The 17,577-nt window shown below is 43.0% G+C and overlaps 1 protein-coding gene across 1 annotated transcript; it reads left to right on the forward strand.

Annotated features, from left to right (window-relative positions):
* The first annotated feature begins 13,681 nt into the window (after positions 1-13,681).
* LOC119339333 (DNA topoisomerase 2-like) lies at positions 13,682-16,281 on the forward strand. Its single transcript, XM_037611440.1, has 11 exons — positions 13,682-13,789; positions 13,892-14,053; positions 14,156-14,289; positions 14,374-14,542; positions 14,629-14,814; positions 14,970-15,078; positions 15,162-15,211; positions 15,288-15,686; positions 15,769-15,870; positions 15,983-16,064; positions 16,154-16,281. The coding sequence occupies exons 1-11, from the start codon at positions 13,682-13,684 to the stop codon at positions 16,279-16,281; spliced, it is 1,629 nt and encodes a 542-aa protein (XP_037467337.1).
* The last annotated feature ends 1,296 nt before the right edge of the window (positions 16,282-17,577 follow it).

Below are 17,577 nucleotides of genomic sequence, written 5' to 3' on the forward strand. Positions count from 1 at the left end.
GTTCAGGTCTGCCATTTTGTAAGAAACAACCTGCCAAATTTGAGGAATGATTCCCTAAAACAGCAGAAAAGAAAAAAAATACACAAACTAGTTACTGAAGATCAACAAACAGCAAGCTAGTAATTTTTTCAGGGAAGCAAGTGGCTACTATTTAGTTAACCTCGCAAAACTTGCAGACTAGAGAAGTGGATGTTAATTAAGCTGCCAAACATACATGAGGTGCTTCAAGTTAAATTAACTGAACAAACAGGTTATAGTAGCAGCTAGTACATCCATAGCAGAGTAACAGAGCTCTAGAGAGCGATATATAGAGTGGCTGTCTCCGGGAAAGAGAATGTGTGGGGGTCAAGAGCATTGCTAACAGTAGTACAATATAAAAAGAAAAAGTTGAAAAGAAATAGCATCGTTGACAGTAAATCAGAAAAATTTACAGCATCATAGTCCTTCATCATTTTTCCATCCCATAAATCCATGTAAAGGAATCAATACAGAGCACACCTGTGGTTGTACATGTCAAATAAAAAAGTAAAATGGGTCATTTGAAAATGCCAACTAAAGATATTAGAAAAACATTTACAAGAAGAATATGCATGACTGGTTAACTCAGGTGCTTCCCTGCAATGGGTAGTTCTCAAGGGAAGTACAGATTAACTAGACAGTACATTATCTGGACAATCTTTTAATAGGTGATAGCCTCCTACAACACAAAATCCATAGAAGAAAAACACGAACAATGGAAAATAGGAAAAAGGAAACAAACCAGATTTGATGTTATCTTGTTGATTCGCTGTTGTTGACTGATACAATTTGATGCGAAGAAATTGGTTGTTTCAAACAGATTGTTCACACAAAAGGAAGATCTAGTGGAATGAATCAACTCTAGGGAAGTAAAGCTGTTTAAAAAAGTGGAAAATCAATACCACTATATGTAGAAGCACCATTGCCCTTGCCTTCTTCTTAGTCTCGCACAAAAATACCACCACTTGGTTGTGGGACCTAATCAGGTCTCGGAGTTCGCCCACTGTCGAGTCTAACCCCAGTCCTCGACAGTTCTAGCCTAAAATATTCATTGCTCCGGGAGGCCCCGTTCCTCGGGGTCCGCCGATCTATCCATGTTGTCTGAAATGCGGTCAAACATTGTCGACGTTTTACGTCGCGTATCACGAATGCAAGCATCCTGTTCATCTATCCTATCAATATCACCCTTAGCCACCCATACTTTCCATGGCCTACGTTTCCTGTTCTCGAAACTGATTCTATCTCGCTGACTCTCACAGTGATCATAGGCCGGACTTTGCCTGGGTTTTCTTACAATAGTATCCCCTTCTTCTTCCATCCTGCCTGTGAACGCCAGCCCCCCTCGGTTGATCGGCCCTATCATATGCATGAGCATGGTGTCCCCCAGGTGGAAACTCAACCGAGTCTTTCCCTTTCCTCTCCCATGAGACATCCCGGGCATAGCGCCTCTCTCTCTCAAGATTTGTATCTATCAGCTTGTCCCTTAGGTTCTGCTCCCTTCTCATCTCCAGGCCCTCCCTCAGATCATGCTCACCTCCATCAGCACCTTTAGTTTTGTCGCACCTAGGGTTGTTGACCTCTCCATCTCTTGGTTTACTGCCCGCCAGTGCGGTTTTCAGCTGACTGAGAGAATTGAGAGTTTAGGTTCCTCTTCGTTGGGATGTCCCTCACACGGACCTGTTCATCCCGGTGCCTTTGCCTGGTTCCATCATCATACAATGAATGACTTCGGCTGTTGCCGCTGCTAGTTGCACCTCCCGCAGATGTATCTTTGCTCGTGTTCCTTCCCGGAGATGCACGCAGCCATCCACCCCACTGCGACGAAGAATCAATAGGGGGTTCGCAAAAGCCAGCCCTGTGCACAAGCCGCCCATACTCAAAGAAAGTGGGGTTCGCAAAAGCCAGCCCTGTGCACAAGCCGCCCATACTCAAAGAAAAAGTGGGGGACTTTCTCGTAGTAGAAACCAAACCACGTGCCCAACTTCTCCTCCTTAGATTTCTTCAGGTAGAAACCGTGAATTAGGGGTTCATACACATCAATCTTAGCTCTTATCCGTAGCTGATTCCCCCTTGCAATTCCATCCTTGTCTGCATCAGCTTTCACCACTTCTCCCAGCCAGTTACCCAAAGCTTTCCCAAATGCTTCTGTCCTTTTATCCGGTGGAAGATCCACCACCCTAACCCACAAGTCCACCTTATCAAACACCATCCCGAGGGTCTCGCCTTACCTTCATATTCTTTCATGATCAGCACACTGAAATCGAATTGCCACGGCCCGTTATTCATAACATGCTTATTGTTGGGGAACGTAGTAATTTCAAAAAATTTCCTACGTACACGCAAGATCATGGTGATGACATAGCAACGAGAGGGGAGAGTGTTGTCCACGTACCCTCGTAGACTGTAAGCGGAAGCGTTATGACAACGTGGTTGATGTAGTCGTACGTCTTCACGATCCGACCGATCCAAGCACCGAACGTACAGCACCTCCGAGTTCAGCACACGTTCAGCTCGATGACGATCCCCTGGCTCCGATCCAGCAAAGCTTCGGGGATGAGTTCCGTCAGCACGACGGCGTGGTGACGATGATGATGTTCTACCGGCGCAGGGCTTCGCCTAAACTCCGCGACGATATGACCGAGGTGGAATATGTTGGAGGGGACACCGCACACGGCTAAGGAACGATCCGTAGATCAACTTCTGTGTCATGGGGTGTCCCCCTGCCCCCGTATATAAAGGAGCAAGGGGGGAGGTGGCCGGCCCTAGGAGGGGGCGCGCCAAGTGTGGAGTCCTACTAGGACTCCCTAGTCCTAGTAGGATTCCACCTCCCTTGTTGGAGTAGAAGGGGGAAAGAGGGGGAGAGGAGGAAGGAAAGGGGGGCCGCACCCCTTGTCCAATTCGGACCAGAGGGGGGCTGCGCGCCTCCTTCCTTTCGGCCTCTTTCCTCTATTCCCGTATGGCCCAATAAGGCCCATATACTCCCCGGCGAATTCCCGTAACTCTTCGGTACTCCGAAAAATACCCGAATCACTCGGAACCTTTCCGAACTCCGAATATAGTCGTCCAATATATCGATCTTTACGTCTCGACCATTCCGAGACTCCTCGTCATGTCCCCGATCTCATCCGAGACTCCGAACTCCTTCAGTACATCAAAATTCATAAACTCATAATATAACTGTCATCGAAACCTTAAGCGTGCGGACCCTACGGGTTCGAGAACTATGTAGACATGACCTAGAACTATTCTTGGTCAATAACCAATAGCGGAACCTGGATGCCCATATTGGCTCCTACATATTCTACGAAGATCTTTATCGGTCAAACCGCATAACAACATAATTTGTTCCCTTTGTCATCGGTATGTTACTTGCCCGAGATTCGATCGTCGGTATCCAATACCTAGTTCAATCTCGTTACCGGCAAGTCTCTTTACTCGTTACATAATGCATCATCCTGCAACTACCTCATTAGTCACATTGCTTGCAAGGCTTATAGTGATGTGCGTTATCGAGAGGGCCCAGAGATACCTCTCCGACAATCGGAGTGACAAAACCTAATCTCGAAATACGCCAACCCAACATGTACCTTTGGAGACACCTGTAGTACTCCTTTATAATCACCCAGTTACGTTGTGACGTTTGGTAGCACCCAAAGTGTTCCTCCGATAAACGAGAGTTGCATAATCTCATAGTTACAGGAACATGTATAAGTCATGAAGAAAGCAATAGCAACATACTAAACGATCAAGTGCTAGGCTAACAGAATGGGTCATGTCAATCACATCATTCTCCTAATGATGTGATCCCATTAATCAAATGACAACACATGTCTATGGTTAGGAAACATAACCATCTTTGATTAATGAGCTAGTCAAGTAGAGGCATACTAGTGACTATATGTTTGTCTATGTATTCACACATGTATTATGTTTCCGGTTAATACAATTCTAGCATGAATAATAAACATATATCATGATATAAGGAAATAAATAATAACTTTATTATTGCCTCTAGGGCATATTTCCTTCAGTCTCCCACTTGCACTAGAGTCAATAATCTAGTTCACATCGCCATGTGATTTAACATCAATATTCATATCTGTATATGATTAACACTCATAGTTGACATCGTCATGTGACCAACACCCAAAGGGTTTACTAGAGTCAATAATCTAGTTCACATTGCTATGTGATTAACACCCAAAGAGTACTAAGGTATGATCATGTTTTGCTTGTGAGAGCAGTTTAGTCGACGGATCTGTCATATTCAGAGCCGTATGTATTTTGCAAAATATTCTATGTCCACAATGCTCTGCATGGAGCTACTCTAGCTAATTGCTCCCACTTTCAATATGTATCCAGATTGAGACTTAGAGTCATCTGGATCAGTGTAAAAGTTTGCACCGATGTAACTTTTACAACGAACTCTTTTATCACCTCCATAATCGAGAAACATCTCCTTAGTCCTCACTAAGGATATTCTTGACCGCTGTCTAGTGATCTACTCTTAGATCAAAATTGTATTCCTTTGCCAAACTCAGAGCAAGGTATACAATAGGTCTAGTACACAACATAGCATACTTTATAGAACCTATGACTGAGGCATAGGGAATGACTGTTCATTCTTTTCTATTTTCTGCCATGGTCGGGTTTTGAGTCTTACTCAACTTCACACCTTGCAACACAGGCAAGAACTCTTTCTTTGACTGTTCCATTTTGAACTACTTCAAATCTTGTCAAGGTATGTATTCATTCAAAAATCTTATCAAGCGTCTTGATCTATCTCTATAGATCTTGATGCTCAATGTGTAAGCAGCTTCACTGAGGTCTTTCTTTGAAAAACTCCTTTCAAACACTCCTTTATGCTTTGCAGAATAATTCTACATTATTTCCGATCAACAATATGTCATTCACATATACTTATCAGAAATGTTGTAGTGCTCCCACTCACTTTCTTGTAAATACAGGCCTTTCCAAAAGTCTGTATAAAACCATATGCTTTGATCAACTCATCAAAGCGTATATTCCAACTCCGAGATGCTTGCACCAGTCCATTGATGGATCGCTGGAGCTTGCACATTTTGTTAGCACCTTTAGGATTAGCAAAACCTTCTGGTTGCATCATATACAACTCTTGTTTAAAAATCCATTAAGGAATGCAGTTTTGACATCCATTTGCCAGATTTCATAAAATGTGGCAATTGCTAACATGATTCAGACAGACTTAAGCATCGATACGAGTGAGAAAATCTCATCGTATTCAACACCTTCAACTTGTCGAAAACCTTTTGCAACAAGTCGAGCTTAGTAGATAGTAACACTACTATCAGTGTTCGTCTTCCTCTTGAAGATCCATTTATTTAACATGGCTTGCTGATCATCGAGCATGTCAATCAAAGTCCATACTTTGTTCTCATACATGGATCATATCTCAGATTTTATGGCCTCAAGCCATTTCGTGGAATCTGGGCTCATCATCACTTCCTCATATTTCGTAGGTTCATCATGGTGTAGTAACATGACTTCCAGAACATGATTACCGTACCACTCTGGTGCGGATCTTACTCTGAAAGACCTACGAGGTTTGGTAGCAACTTGATCTGAAGTTTTATGATCATCATCATTAACTTCCTCACTAATTGGTGTAGGAATCACTGGAACTGATTTCTGTGATGAACTACTTTCCAATAAGGGAGAAGGTACAATTACCTCATCAAGTTCTACTTTCCTCCCACTCACTTCTTTCGAGAGAAACTCCTTCTCTAGAAAGGATCCATTCTAAGCAACGAATGTTTTGCCTTTGGATTTGTGATAGAAGGAGTACCCAACAGTTTCCTTTGGGTATTCTATGAAGACGCACTTCTCCAATTTGGGTTCGAGCTTATCAGGTTGAAACTTTTTCATATAAGCATCGCAACTCCAAACTTTAAGAAACGACAACTTTGGTTTCTTGCCAAACCACAGTTCATAAGGCGTCGTCTCAACGGATTTTGATGGTGCCCAATTTAAAGTGAATGCAGCTGTCTCTAATGCATAACCCCAAAACGATAGCGGTAAATCGGTAAGAGACATCATAGATCGCACCATATCCAATAAAGTGTGGTTACGACGTTCGGACACACCATAACGTTGTGGTGTTCCAGTTGGCGTGAGCTGTGAAACTATTCCTCATTGTTTTAATTGAAGACCAAACTCATAACTCAAATATTTGTCTCCGCGATCAGATCGCAGAAACTTTATTTTCTTGTTACGATGATTTTTCCACTTCACTCTGAAATTCTTTAAACCTTTCAACTATTTCAGACTTATGTTTCATCAAGTAGATATACCCATATCTGCTCAAATCATCTTGTGAAGGTCAGAAAATAACGATACTTGCCACGAGCATCAACACTCATTGGATTGCATACATCGGTATGTATTATTTCCAATAAGTCAGTAGCTTGTTCCATTGTTCCGGAGAACGGAGTTTTAGTCATCTTGCCCAAAAGGCACGGTTCGCAAGCATCAAATGATTCATAACCAAGTGATTTCGAAAATCCATCTTTTATGGAGTTTCTTCATGCGCTTTACACCAATATGACCTAAACGGTAGTGCCACAAATAAGTTGCACTATTATTATTAACTTTACATCTTTTGGTTTTAATATTATGAATATGTGTATCACACGATCGAGATCCAACAAACCATTTTCATTGGGTGTATGACCATAGAAGGTTTTATTCATGTAAACAGAACAATAATTATTCTCTAACTTACATGAATAACCGTATTGCAATAAACATGATCAAATCATATTCATGCTCAACGCAAACGCCAAATACATTTATTTAGGTTCAATACTAATCCCGAAAGTATAGGGAGTGTGCGATGATGATCATATCAATCTTGGAACTACTTCCAACATTCATCGTCACCTCACCCTCAACTAGTTTCTGTTTATTCTGCAACTCCCGTTTCGAGTTACTACTCTTAGCAACTGAACTAGTATCAAATACCAAGGGGTTGCTATAAACACTAGTAAAGTACACATCAATAGCATGTATATCAAATATACCTATGTTCACTTTGCCATCCTTCTTATCCGCCAAATACTTGGGGTAGTTCCACTTCCAGTGACCAGTACCTTTGCAGTAGAATCACTTAGTCTTAGGCTTAGGTCTAGAATTGGGCTTCTTCACTTGAGCAGCAACTTGCTTGTTGTTATTCTTGAAGTTCCCCTTCTTCCCTTTGCCCTTTTTCTTAAAACTAGTGATCTTGTCCACCATCAACACTTTGATGTTTTTCTTTGATTTCTACATTCGCCGATTTTTGCATCGTGAAGAGCTTGGGAATTGTTTTCGTCATCCCTTGCATACTATAGTTCATCACGAAGTTCTAGTAACTTAGTGATGGTGACTAGAGAATTCTGTCAATCACTATCTTATCTGGAAGATTAACTCCCACTTGATTCAAGCGATTGAAGTACCCAGACAATCTGAGCACATGCTCACTAGTTGAGCGATTCTCCTCCATCTTTTAGCCATAGAACTTGTTGGAGACTTCATATCTCTCAACTCGGGTATTTGCTTGAAATATTAACTTCAACTCCTGGAACATCTCATATGGTCCATGACGTTCAAAACGTCTTTGAAGTTCCGATTCTAAGCCGTTAAGCATGGTGCACTAAACTATCAAGTAGTCATCATATTGAGCTAGCCAAACGTTCATAACGTCTGCATCTTCTCCTGCAATAGGTTTGTCACCTAGCGGTGCATCAAGGACATAATTATTCTGCGCAGCAATGAGGATAAACCTCAGATCACGGATCCAATCCGCATCATTGCTACTAACATTTTTCAACACAATTTTCTCTAGGAACATATCAAAATAAACATATGAAAGCAACAACGGAAGCTATTGATCTACAACAAAATTTGCAAAATACTACGGGGACTAAGTTCATGATAAATTTAAGTTCAATTAATCATATTACTTAAGAACTTCCACTTAGAAAGACATCCCTCTAATCCTCTAAGTGATCACGTGATCCAAATCAACTAAACCATAACCGATCATCACGTGAAATGGAGTAGCTTTCAATGGTGAACATCATTATGTTGATCATATCTACTATATGATTCACGCTCGACCTTTCGGTCTCCGTGTTCTGAGTCCATATCTGCATATGCTAGGCTCGTCAAGTTTAACCTGAGTATTCCGCGTGTGCAAAACTGGATTGCACCCGTTGTAGATGGACGTAGAGCTTATCACACCCGATCATCACGTGGTGTCTGGGCACGACGAACTTTGGCAACGGTGCATACTCAGGGAGAACACTTCTTGATAATTAGTGAGAGATCATCTTATAATGCTACCGTCAAACAAAACAGAATAAGATGTATAACAGATAAACATCATATGCAATCAAAATATGTGACATGATATGGCCATGATCATCTTGCGCCTTTGATCTTCATCTCCAAAGTACTGTCATGATCTCTATCATCACCGGCATGACACCATGATCTTCATCATTTTGATCTATATCAATGTGTCGTCACATGGTCGTCTCACCAACTATTGCTCTTGCAACTATTGCTATCGCATAGCGATAAAGTAAAGCAATTATTTGGCACTTACATCTTATGCAACAAAGAGACAATCATAGAGCTTCTGCCAGTTGCTGATAACTTCAACAAAACATGATCATCTCATACAACAACTTATATCACGTCTTGACCATATCACATCACAACATGCCCTGCAAAAACAAGTTAGACGTCCTCTACTTTGTTGTTGCAAGTTTTACGTGGCTGCTACGGGCTGAGCAAGAACCGTTCTTACCTACGCATCAAAAACCACAACGATAGTTCGTCAAGTTAGTGTTGTTTTAACCTTCGCAAGGACCGGGCGTAGCCACACTCGGTTCAACTAAAGTTGGAGAAACAGACACCCGCTAGTCACTGTGTGCAAAGCACGGCGGTAAAACCAGTCTCGCGTAAGCGTACGCGTAATGTCAGTCCGGGCCGCTTCATCCAACAATACCGCCGAACCAAAGTATGACATGCTGGTAAGCAGTATGACTTGTATCGCCCACAACTCACTTGTGTTCTACTCGTGCATATAACATCAACGCATAAAACCTAGGCTCGGATGCCACTGTTGGGGAACGTAGTAATTTCAAAAAATTTCCTACGTACACGCAAGATCATGGTGATGACATAGCAATGAGAGGGGAGAGTGTTGTCCACGTACCCGCGTAGACCATAAGCGGAAGTGTTATGACAACGTGGTTGATGTAGTCGTACATATTCACGATCCGACCGATCCAAGCACCGAACGTACGTCACCTCCGAGTTCAGCACACTTCAGCTCGATGACGATCCCCTGGCTCCGATCCAGCAAATCTTCGAGGATGAGTTCCGTCAACACGACGGCGTGGTGATGATGATGATGTTCTACCGGCACAGGGCTTCACCTAAACTCCGCGACGATATGACCGAGGTGGAATATGGTGGAGGGGGGCACCGCACACGGCTAAGGAACGATCCGTAGATCAACTTCTGTGTCATGGGGTGCCCCCCTGCCCCCGTATATAAAGGAGCAAGGGGGGAGGTGGCCGGCCCTAGGAGGGGGCGCGCCAAGTGTGGAGTCCTACTAGGACTCCCTAGTCCTAGTAGGATTCCACCTCCCTTGTTGGAGTAGGAGAAGGGGGAAAGAGGGGGAGAGGAGGAAGGAAAGGGGGGCCGCACCCCTTGTCCAATTCGGACCAGAGGGGGGCTGCGCGCCTCCTTCCTTTCGGCCTCTTTCCTCTATTCCCGTATGGCCCAATAAGGCACATATACTCCCCGGCGAATTCCCGTCTCTCCGGTACTCCGAAAAATACCCGAATCACTCGGAACCTTTCCGAACACCGAATATAGTCGTCCAATATATCGATCTTTACGTCTCGACCATTTCGAGACTCCTCGTCATGTCACCGATCTCATCCGGGACTCCGAACTCCTTCGGTACATCAAAACTCATAAACTCATAATACAACTGTCATCAAAACCTTAAGCGTGCGGACCCTACGGGTTCGAGAACTATGTAGACATGACCTAGAACTATTCTTGGTCAATAACCAATAGCGGAACCTGGATGCCCATATTGGCTCCTACATATTCTACGAAGATCTTTATCGGTCAAACCGCATAACAACATACTTTGTTCCCTTTGTCATCGGTATGTTACTTGCCCGAGATTCGATCGTCGGTATCCAATACCTAGTTCAATCTCGTTACCGGCAAGTCTCTTTACTCGTTACATAATGCATCATCCTGCAACTAACTCCTTAGTCACATTGCTTGCAAGGCTTATAGTGATGTGCATTACCGAGAGGGCCCAGAGATACCTCTCCGACAATCGGAGTGACAAAACCTAATCTCGAAATACGCCAACCCAACATGTACCTTTGGAGACACCTGTAGTACTCCTTTATAATCACCCAGTTACGTTGTGACGTTTGGTAGCACCCAAAGTGTTCCTCCGATAAACGGGAGTTGCATAATCTCATAGTTACAGGAACATGTATAAGTCATGAAGAAAGCAATAGCAACATACTAAACGATCAAGTGCTAGGCTAACGGAATGGGTCATGTCAATCACATCATTCTCCTAATGATGTGATCCCATTAATCAAATGACAACACATGTCTATGGTTAGGAAACATAATCATCTTTGATTAATGAGCTAGTCAAGTAGAGGCATACTAGTGACTATATGTTTGTCTATGTATTCACACATGTATTATGTTTCCGGTTAATACAATTCTAGCATGAATAATAAACATTTATCATGATATAAGGAAATAAATAATAACTTTATTATTGCCTCTAGGGCATATTTCCTTCACTTATAATCTCCCTCGCTGCCAAAGTGCACCACAAAGATATTCGAGCCCATGTCCCTGAACCGAGCTTCTCGATGCAGCCCCCACGCCCGTGTCATCGCTCTTTCTAGCCCAGTCTTGTTCACCGGACGATTGGTACACGCCTTCCCCACCGCCGACCATCTCGAGCTTTTTGGCATCTCTGACTCCTGATCTTCAAAGATGAACCCCTCCGACTCCTTATCTAGTAGAACCACCCCTCCCAACCTCGCAGACAAACTCGACGTCGGATCCGGGGTCTTACTCACCAACGGGGATTGCGAATCCTCCCTGGTCCCCGGGCCACTCGTCCGACGCGCCGCCGGCGTAGACGCCACCGTCGTCTTCGGAGTAGCCTTCTTTGAACTCCCTCTCGTCACCGGAGCCGCCGCCACCCTAGGCGCATGCATGACGTTCCTTGTGGCCGCCATCGCCTTGCCATCCGCCGTCCCAGCCATGAGCCACTGCCCACAGCGAGAACACTGATCCTAGCCCACGTCTAGGGTTGCGTTGTCACCCCCCCTCGCCGCTGCCAGATGCAAACCGCCCCCGAGAAGCAAAACCCTAACCCTAGCAAAGACGTGCAATCGCCTCGTGATCGCCCCCTATCGCCTTAGCATTTTCTTTCGTGGTGGACCCTCTGTAGGAGAGGAACATTGCAAGATTTGGCTAATGGTGCCATCAGACTTTGCGTTAGATGTGGTCTCGGATAAGATCCCAGACTTTTATTATACTCCCTCCGTTCCTTGATATATGGTGTATAGATTTTTGAGAAAAAATCTGAAATATAAGGTGTATTGCGTTGTAGCACTCGTTTGGATAATTTTTTTAGGGATCCGGTTACATTTCCTTATATCAGACAAGGTCCTCTATTTTCTCATGTCAATTAGTCATGTGTAGTCTCGCCCAAAACTTGTGAAATTTTTTCCTCCATGTGCTTTCTTTAATTCCCGTGCCAAAAACTATACAGTCTATATTTAGGAATGGAGGGAGTATTAGATAAACAAAGCGGCAAGAGTTACCTTTTAAAAAAAGAATCCCTCCTCGCGCCAATCGTTTCTTTTTTCGAAATTTTCCGTTAGGCCGCTCGCTCTTGTTCAGCCCCAACAGGCCGGCCCAGTCGGGCGCCCGAAGGGGCGTCCTTTTGCTGCAGAATGCAAATAGGAGCGGGAGGTCCTATTTAGCACCTTCAGCGCCGCGCAAGCTGACCGGCGCCCGCAACAGCGGCTGGATGGGCCGGCCCACATTCGCGCGATGCGAAAAAAAGACGACCCAACAGGCCGGCCCAGTCGGGCGCCCGAAGGGGCGTCCTTTTGCTGCAGAATGCAAATAGGAGCGGGAGGTCCTATTCAGCACCTTCAGCGCCGCGCAAGCTGACCGGCGCCCGCAACAGCGGCTGGATGGGCCGGCCCACATTCGCGCGATGCGAAAAAAAGACGACCTTGTGCGGCGGGATCGATCTCACACCCTTGTGCTTACAAACAGAGCGGGCTAACCACTTAGACCAGGTAAATTCTAGTGATTCTTCACAGCGCGCGGCTTTAAAGAATAGAAACGCTGACAAAGAATAGAAACGTTGACACACTATTAATTTCTTACTACACTGTAGTGTTTACATTTTCCAATTATTTGAAAACATGTTCACATATTACAAATAGAGTTCATGCACACGCAAAAAAAAAATGTTTCGCGTATTCAAAAAAAAAAGTTCATCAAATCGAAAAAGTTCATGTATTCAAAAACGTTCACAAATTCAAAAGAGTTCATCGATTTTCAAAAAATGTTCATCAAACAATAAAATTAGTTCATCGATTAGAATTAAAAATGTTCAGCAAATTTGAAAAAAGTTCATCGGATTAGGAAAAAGTTCACCTAAATTGAAAAGGTTCATCGATTTTTAAAAAACTTAATCAATTTCGAAAAAAGTTCATCAATTTTTCAAAAAGTTCATCAATTTTCAGAAAAAGTTCACAAAAATGAAAAAGTTCATCAAATTTGAAAAATAAGTTCATCGATTTTGAAAAAGCTTCATCGATTTGAAAAAAGGTTCACGAGTTTCAAAAAAATCAGTTCATGGATTTTTAAAACAAGTTCATCTTGAAGAAGACAATTACGAACTTGGAAAAAGAAAGACGAAGAAAAGGACAGGAAAAGGGGAAAAAAGAAAAAAGGAAAAAGAGAAAGGAGAAATGGATTAGAAACGTGTATGTTAGCACAACTAATGAGGTGGTTGGGTTGGTTGGCCGTCGATTACTGTTAACCAGCGACGCGCGGTTCGAATCCTACCTCGCGCAAAGTTTTTGCAGTTTTCCTTACAGTACTGAAAACAGAAAAACAAAATGGGCCGGCCCGCAAGTAGCTGCTGCAGGCGCCGGTTAGCGAAAACAGTAGAAACCGGCGCCAAAAAGGAAATCCCAATAGGAGCTCGCCAGATCTTGTTGCCGCGGATTCTTCCATCTGCAAAGGGGGACGAGACTTGCTCGGCCGGCTCCACCTCCAGTCCTCCACGCGACACAGATTGACATACGGGGCGGTGGGTCCGAAATCGGAACGGATTGGTTACCATCACAAGGAAATCCTGGTCGATACGCACCCGTCGTAACCGTGCGCGATTGGTATCGGAAACGAGCTCGGTTTTGGATTCTGGAACAAGTAACGAGCACCACCAAGCCCTCGCCACCTCCGGCTCTCCATCTTCAGGCGGCGTTTTGGTTGCACTGGGCCAAGGCGAGACCGAAAACAGCCAGCCTCTTCCCACTCGCCAGAGCCGATGGCAGAGGCAGCCCTCGCAATACCTTCGATGGTCGACGGCCTTAGATCTGGGCAGAGGAAGGTTTTGTTCTGCGCGCTCAAGAGAAATTTGATCCAAGAAGCTACTGTGCGTGCTCCAAAGAGTCCTTGAATTATTATCCTGTGCATTAGGAATCACCAACTATGGCATGCATGTTCCAAACTAAACCCGTTACCTCCGTTGCTACAGGTGGCAGAGTTTGCTGGCTATGTGACAGAGCACTCGGCATTCGACCACGGTCTCCGTCAGCCGAGTCCAGCAAGCACAATCATCGGGATGGCTCAAGATTTTGTTGGCAGCAACAATATCAATCTTTTGAAGCCCCGTGGCCAGTTTGGTACCAGACTTTCGGTGGGTTAATTAGCTTTGTATAAGAAGCCCAAGTACCCTATATGATATCAACGAGTTCTCAATTCTCATGCTTCTTTCTTTGCCTGCTTACATTCGTTTCAGGGAGGCAAATATCCGGGTAAGGCGCACCACATCTGCACCAGTTTGGCACCTATCACCCGTTTAATTTTTCCCAAGGACGATGATGTTCTTCTCAACTATCTGAATGAAGAAGGGCAATCGTTTGAACCCAGTTGGTAGTATTATTATCTCTTTCAACATTCATCCTTCAAGATGATCGATCTGTGTAACCTAAAATATGCCAACTTTAATTTGTTCAGGTATCTTCCGGTCATTCCCATGGTTTTGGTCAATGGATGTAAAGGCTTTGGCAATGGATGGAGCAGCCATGTCCCAAACTATAATCCAAAAGACATCATTGCTAACCTGAAAAGGCTGCTACATGGAGAGGCAATCGTACCAATGGTCCCTTGGTACAAAGGGTTCAAGGTCCGTGAAATGCTTTTACTTCGACACTTTTTGATCCTTAATTCGACAATTGGTTTTTGATGCAAGTCCCATCAATAACCTTACAGGGCTCTGTGAAGGAGAAAAGTTCAAAGGCAGCTGGTGTCAGATATACCATCACTGGTATTATAGAGGAAGTTGATGTTACCAAGCTAAAAATTACTGAGCTTCCCGTCCGATGCTGGACTTACGATTACGGACAATTTCTTGTATCCTTGTGTAAGGGCAAGGACAAGGAACCACCGTTTCTGGAGGTAAATACTTATACAAATAGTACCTTATCTTGAGTTTCACATGTTTTTAACTTTCTTCAGTTACAACAAATTTGCAGGACATGAGCCCCAATTACGATCATGCGGACGTGGAGTTTGAGGTTATCTTCAGTAAGCAAAACATGAGTATTGCTAAGGAAAAAGGACTTGAGAAGACATTCAAGCTGACAACCACAATAGGAACAACAAACATGCGCTTGTTTGACTCGGATGGTAAAATTCGAAAATACGACTCCCCAGAGGACAGTGAGTATCTCTATCTAATACGGACTTGTATTGACCTCTTCTCTTCTTGTGGACTCGAATCTAAAATTGTGTTGCATTTTCAGTACTTAAAGAGTTCTTCAAACTGAGGCTTCAATTTTATGGCAGAAGAGAGGTACTTATTGCTTTTTCCTCTGTGATGATGATGTTCAGGTGCAAACTGACACATTAAATAATTTTATGTTGTGCAGGCAGTAATGCTGCAAAATATTGGGGAAGAGTTGTTGAAGCTTAAGAACAAAGCGAAGTTTATTCATGCTGTTATCTCCGGGGACATCGAACTGGTTAAAAGGAAGAAGACAGAGCTAATCCTGGAGCTTAAGCAGAAGGGATATGAACCATTACCAAAGAGAAACATTACCGCCGAGCCAGTTGCTGTAGGAGGAGCTACAGAAGTGGAAGCAGAAGGATTTCATGTGATCGATTATGAGTATCTTTTCACAATGACAATAGGTACATTTACTCATGAGAAGGTACATGAGCTCATAGCACAGCAGAAGAAATTAGAGGACAAAGCTGAAAGTTTGGGCAAAGCAACTCCAAAAACTTTGTGGTTGAGAGACCTAGATGCCCTTGAAAAGGAACTTGATGTAATTAAGCAGCATCTCTCTCTCTAATTGTTTGCTCCATGTTATGTGTTTCACCTCTTCTCACTCGTTGATTTTGGTGCAGGCGATTGATGCAAAACTTGAGGAGATGAGATGTCGGCGGCAAAAAGACTATCGAGGCGAGAAGGTGTCTGAAGCAGCAATATCAGCAGCCAAATCTCACAAGGTACAAAGTAACGCAAGAAGTGATACAATTCTTAAGCTAGAGAGGACTGAGCAGTATTGTGCGTATCATAGTTTATATTTTGTTTTCACAAGTTAATTTAACATTTTCATAGGCAAGTGCACCAGTTGCGGTGAGAGATGACGAGGATGAAGTGCTCGAACTAAAAGAGTGTTTCTCCTCTCCAAAACATAGTGGTAATGCCCATGTACAATCTTGTGTTTGTCCTTATGAAATATAGCATCTCTTGCAAAAGGTTAAGCATTAGGACGTGACCATTTTGCAGCCATGGAAGATGAGACTACACAAGGAGAACAAAAAGGACAGAAGAGGAGGAACGAGCCAAGCAAAATAGAAAACAATTCTAGTGCTCCTCCAGGGAAGAAGGTGCGAAAAAGCAGCTCGGTTTTGTAGAGAGTTACAAGCACTTCAACAATAACAGAAGATGCCGATGCTCCTCCTACTGGCCGCTCCCACTTCAGCCAGTTGCACCGAGAAAGACAGCAATCCACATCGATTCCAACCGCTGGCGTGGTTGGTAGCGAGCGACGGCACAAGAGAAATTGTAAACAAACTGCTACATTACAGATAACTAGTAAGAATGCCCATGCGTTGCCATGGGTTTTTTAAATATTTTTCTGAAGTTATGTGAACATCGTTGAATATGCTCATTGAAATGTCAATCGAAAATAAACGTTGTCATCCAGATATATCGTAATTCCAACAGGGTTGCGTTATTTGTTGTTGTGAGATATCATCACTTGCACATCTTTTTGTTACATAAAAGGTGAATTTTTGTCACTTTTCAACGACGTCGTCCCGGGAACACTCGACGTCGTCCCGGGAACACTCTGAATGGATGGATTCTTTTTGAAGGCCGACATAATCCATCTCTATCTCTCTCATATTCTGCAAAGTTAAACATATATGAAAACATACCTTTTGAGTATTATATCATATGCAATACACATACAAAGAAGAACAATTATTTGCATGCACCTCTTCTGGTTGTGTAAAACTCGTTAAATTCTCAGCCCCGTCCATCATCACTAGATCAGGGCCTTTGTATTTTGACATTTCCGAAGCAACAACCAAATTCATCCGTTTTTATGACCTACAAAGGTATTCTAATATAAACAAAGATTAGAATATATTTTTTAAGATGATGGTATGGAAAATATATATTCATTGGACAAATGCTAGAAATGAGCAGTTTGTAGTAGATTGAGTGGCATCCGAATTTTAATAAATTGTAGGCTCACCTCTAAATCCTGTTGATGGTTATTCTCGCGAATATCTACTATTTAGGGTATGTAGTATATTGCCCATAAAAAATATGTTACATTTCTCCATGAGCAAACAACGGATTCTCCCTTCATTTAATGATAGTTGGTCATCCATAATTTCTTGGATCCTTTCAATTTATTTATTTAGATAAACAAATATTAATAGTAAGACACAAGATAAACACATGCGAGCAGTCCAACATAAACCAAGTATACTCTATTTCTTCTATCAAAATTGTTTTAATTTGTATGATATTCCTTTTATTTTTATTTTTTGAGGAAATATTTGTATGATATTCTGAATATATAGTGAATATGTATAAATAAAGCTTTATTTGTATGATATTCCCATTATACCCCTCCTATACGACTTACTGTCCTCTCTCGCACGACATCACTCTATCCACTGCCTCTCCTGACTACT

The sequence above is a fragment of the Triticum dicoccoides genome, chromosome 7B (genome assembly GCF_002162155.2).
Source record: "Triticum dicoccoides isolate Atlit2015 ecotype Zavitan chromosome 7B, WEW_v2.0, whole genome shotgun sequence".
Classification (NCBI taxonomy): Eukaryota; Viridiplantae; Streptophyta; class Magnoliopsida; order Poales; family Poaceae; genus Triticum; species Triticum dicoccoides.

What these genes read in the sequence shown, in the direction of transcription:
- LOC119339333 (XM_037611440.1), top strand. Translation starts at nt 13,682, where the DNA reads ATGGCAGAGGCAGCCCTCGCAATACCTTCGATGGTCGACGGCCTTAGA. An exon ending in CTTGGTACAAAGGGTTCAAG is followed by an intron (nt 14,543 to 14,628) that starts GTCCGTGAAATG and finishes ATAACCTTACAG; the next exon opens with GGCTCTGTGAAGGAGAAAAG. An exon ending in CCCTTGAAAAGGAACTTGAT is followed by an intron (nt 15,687 to 15,768) that starts GTAATTAAGCAG and finishes ATTTTGGTGCAG; the next exon opens with GCGATTGATGCAAAACTTGA.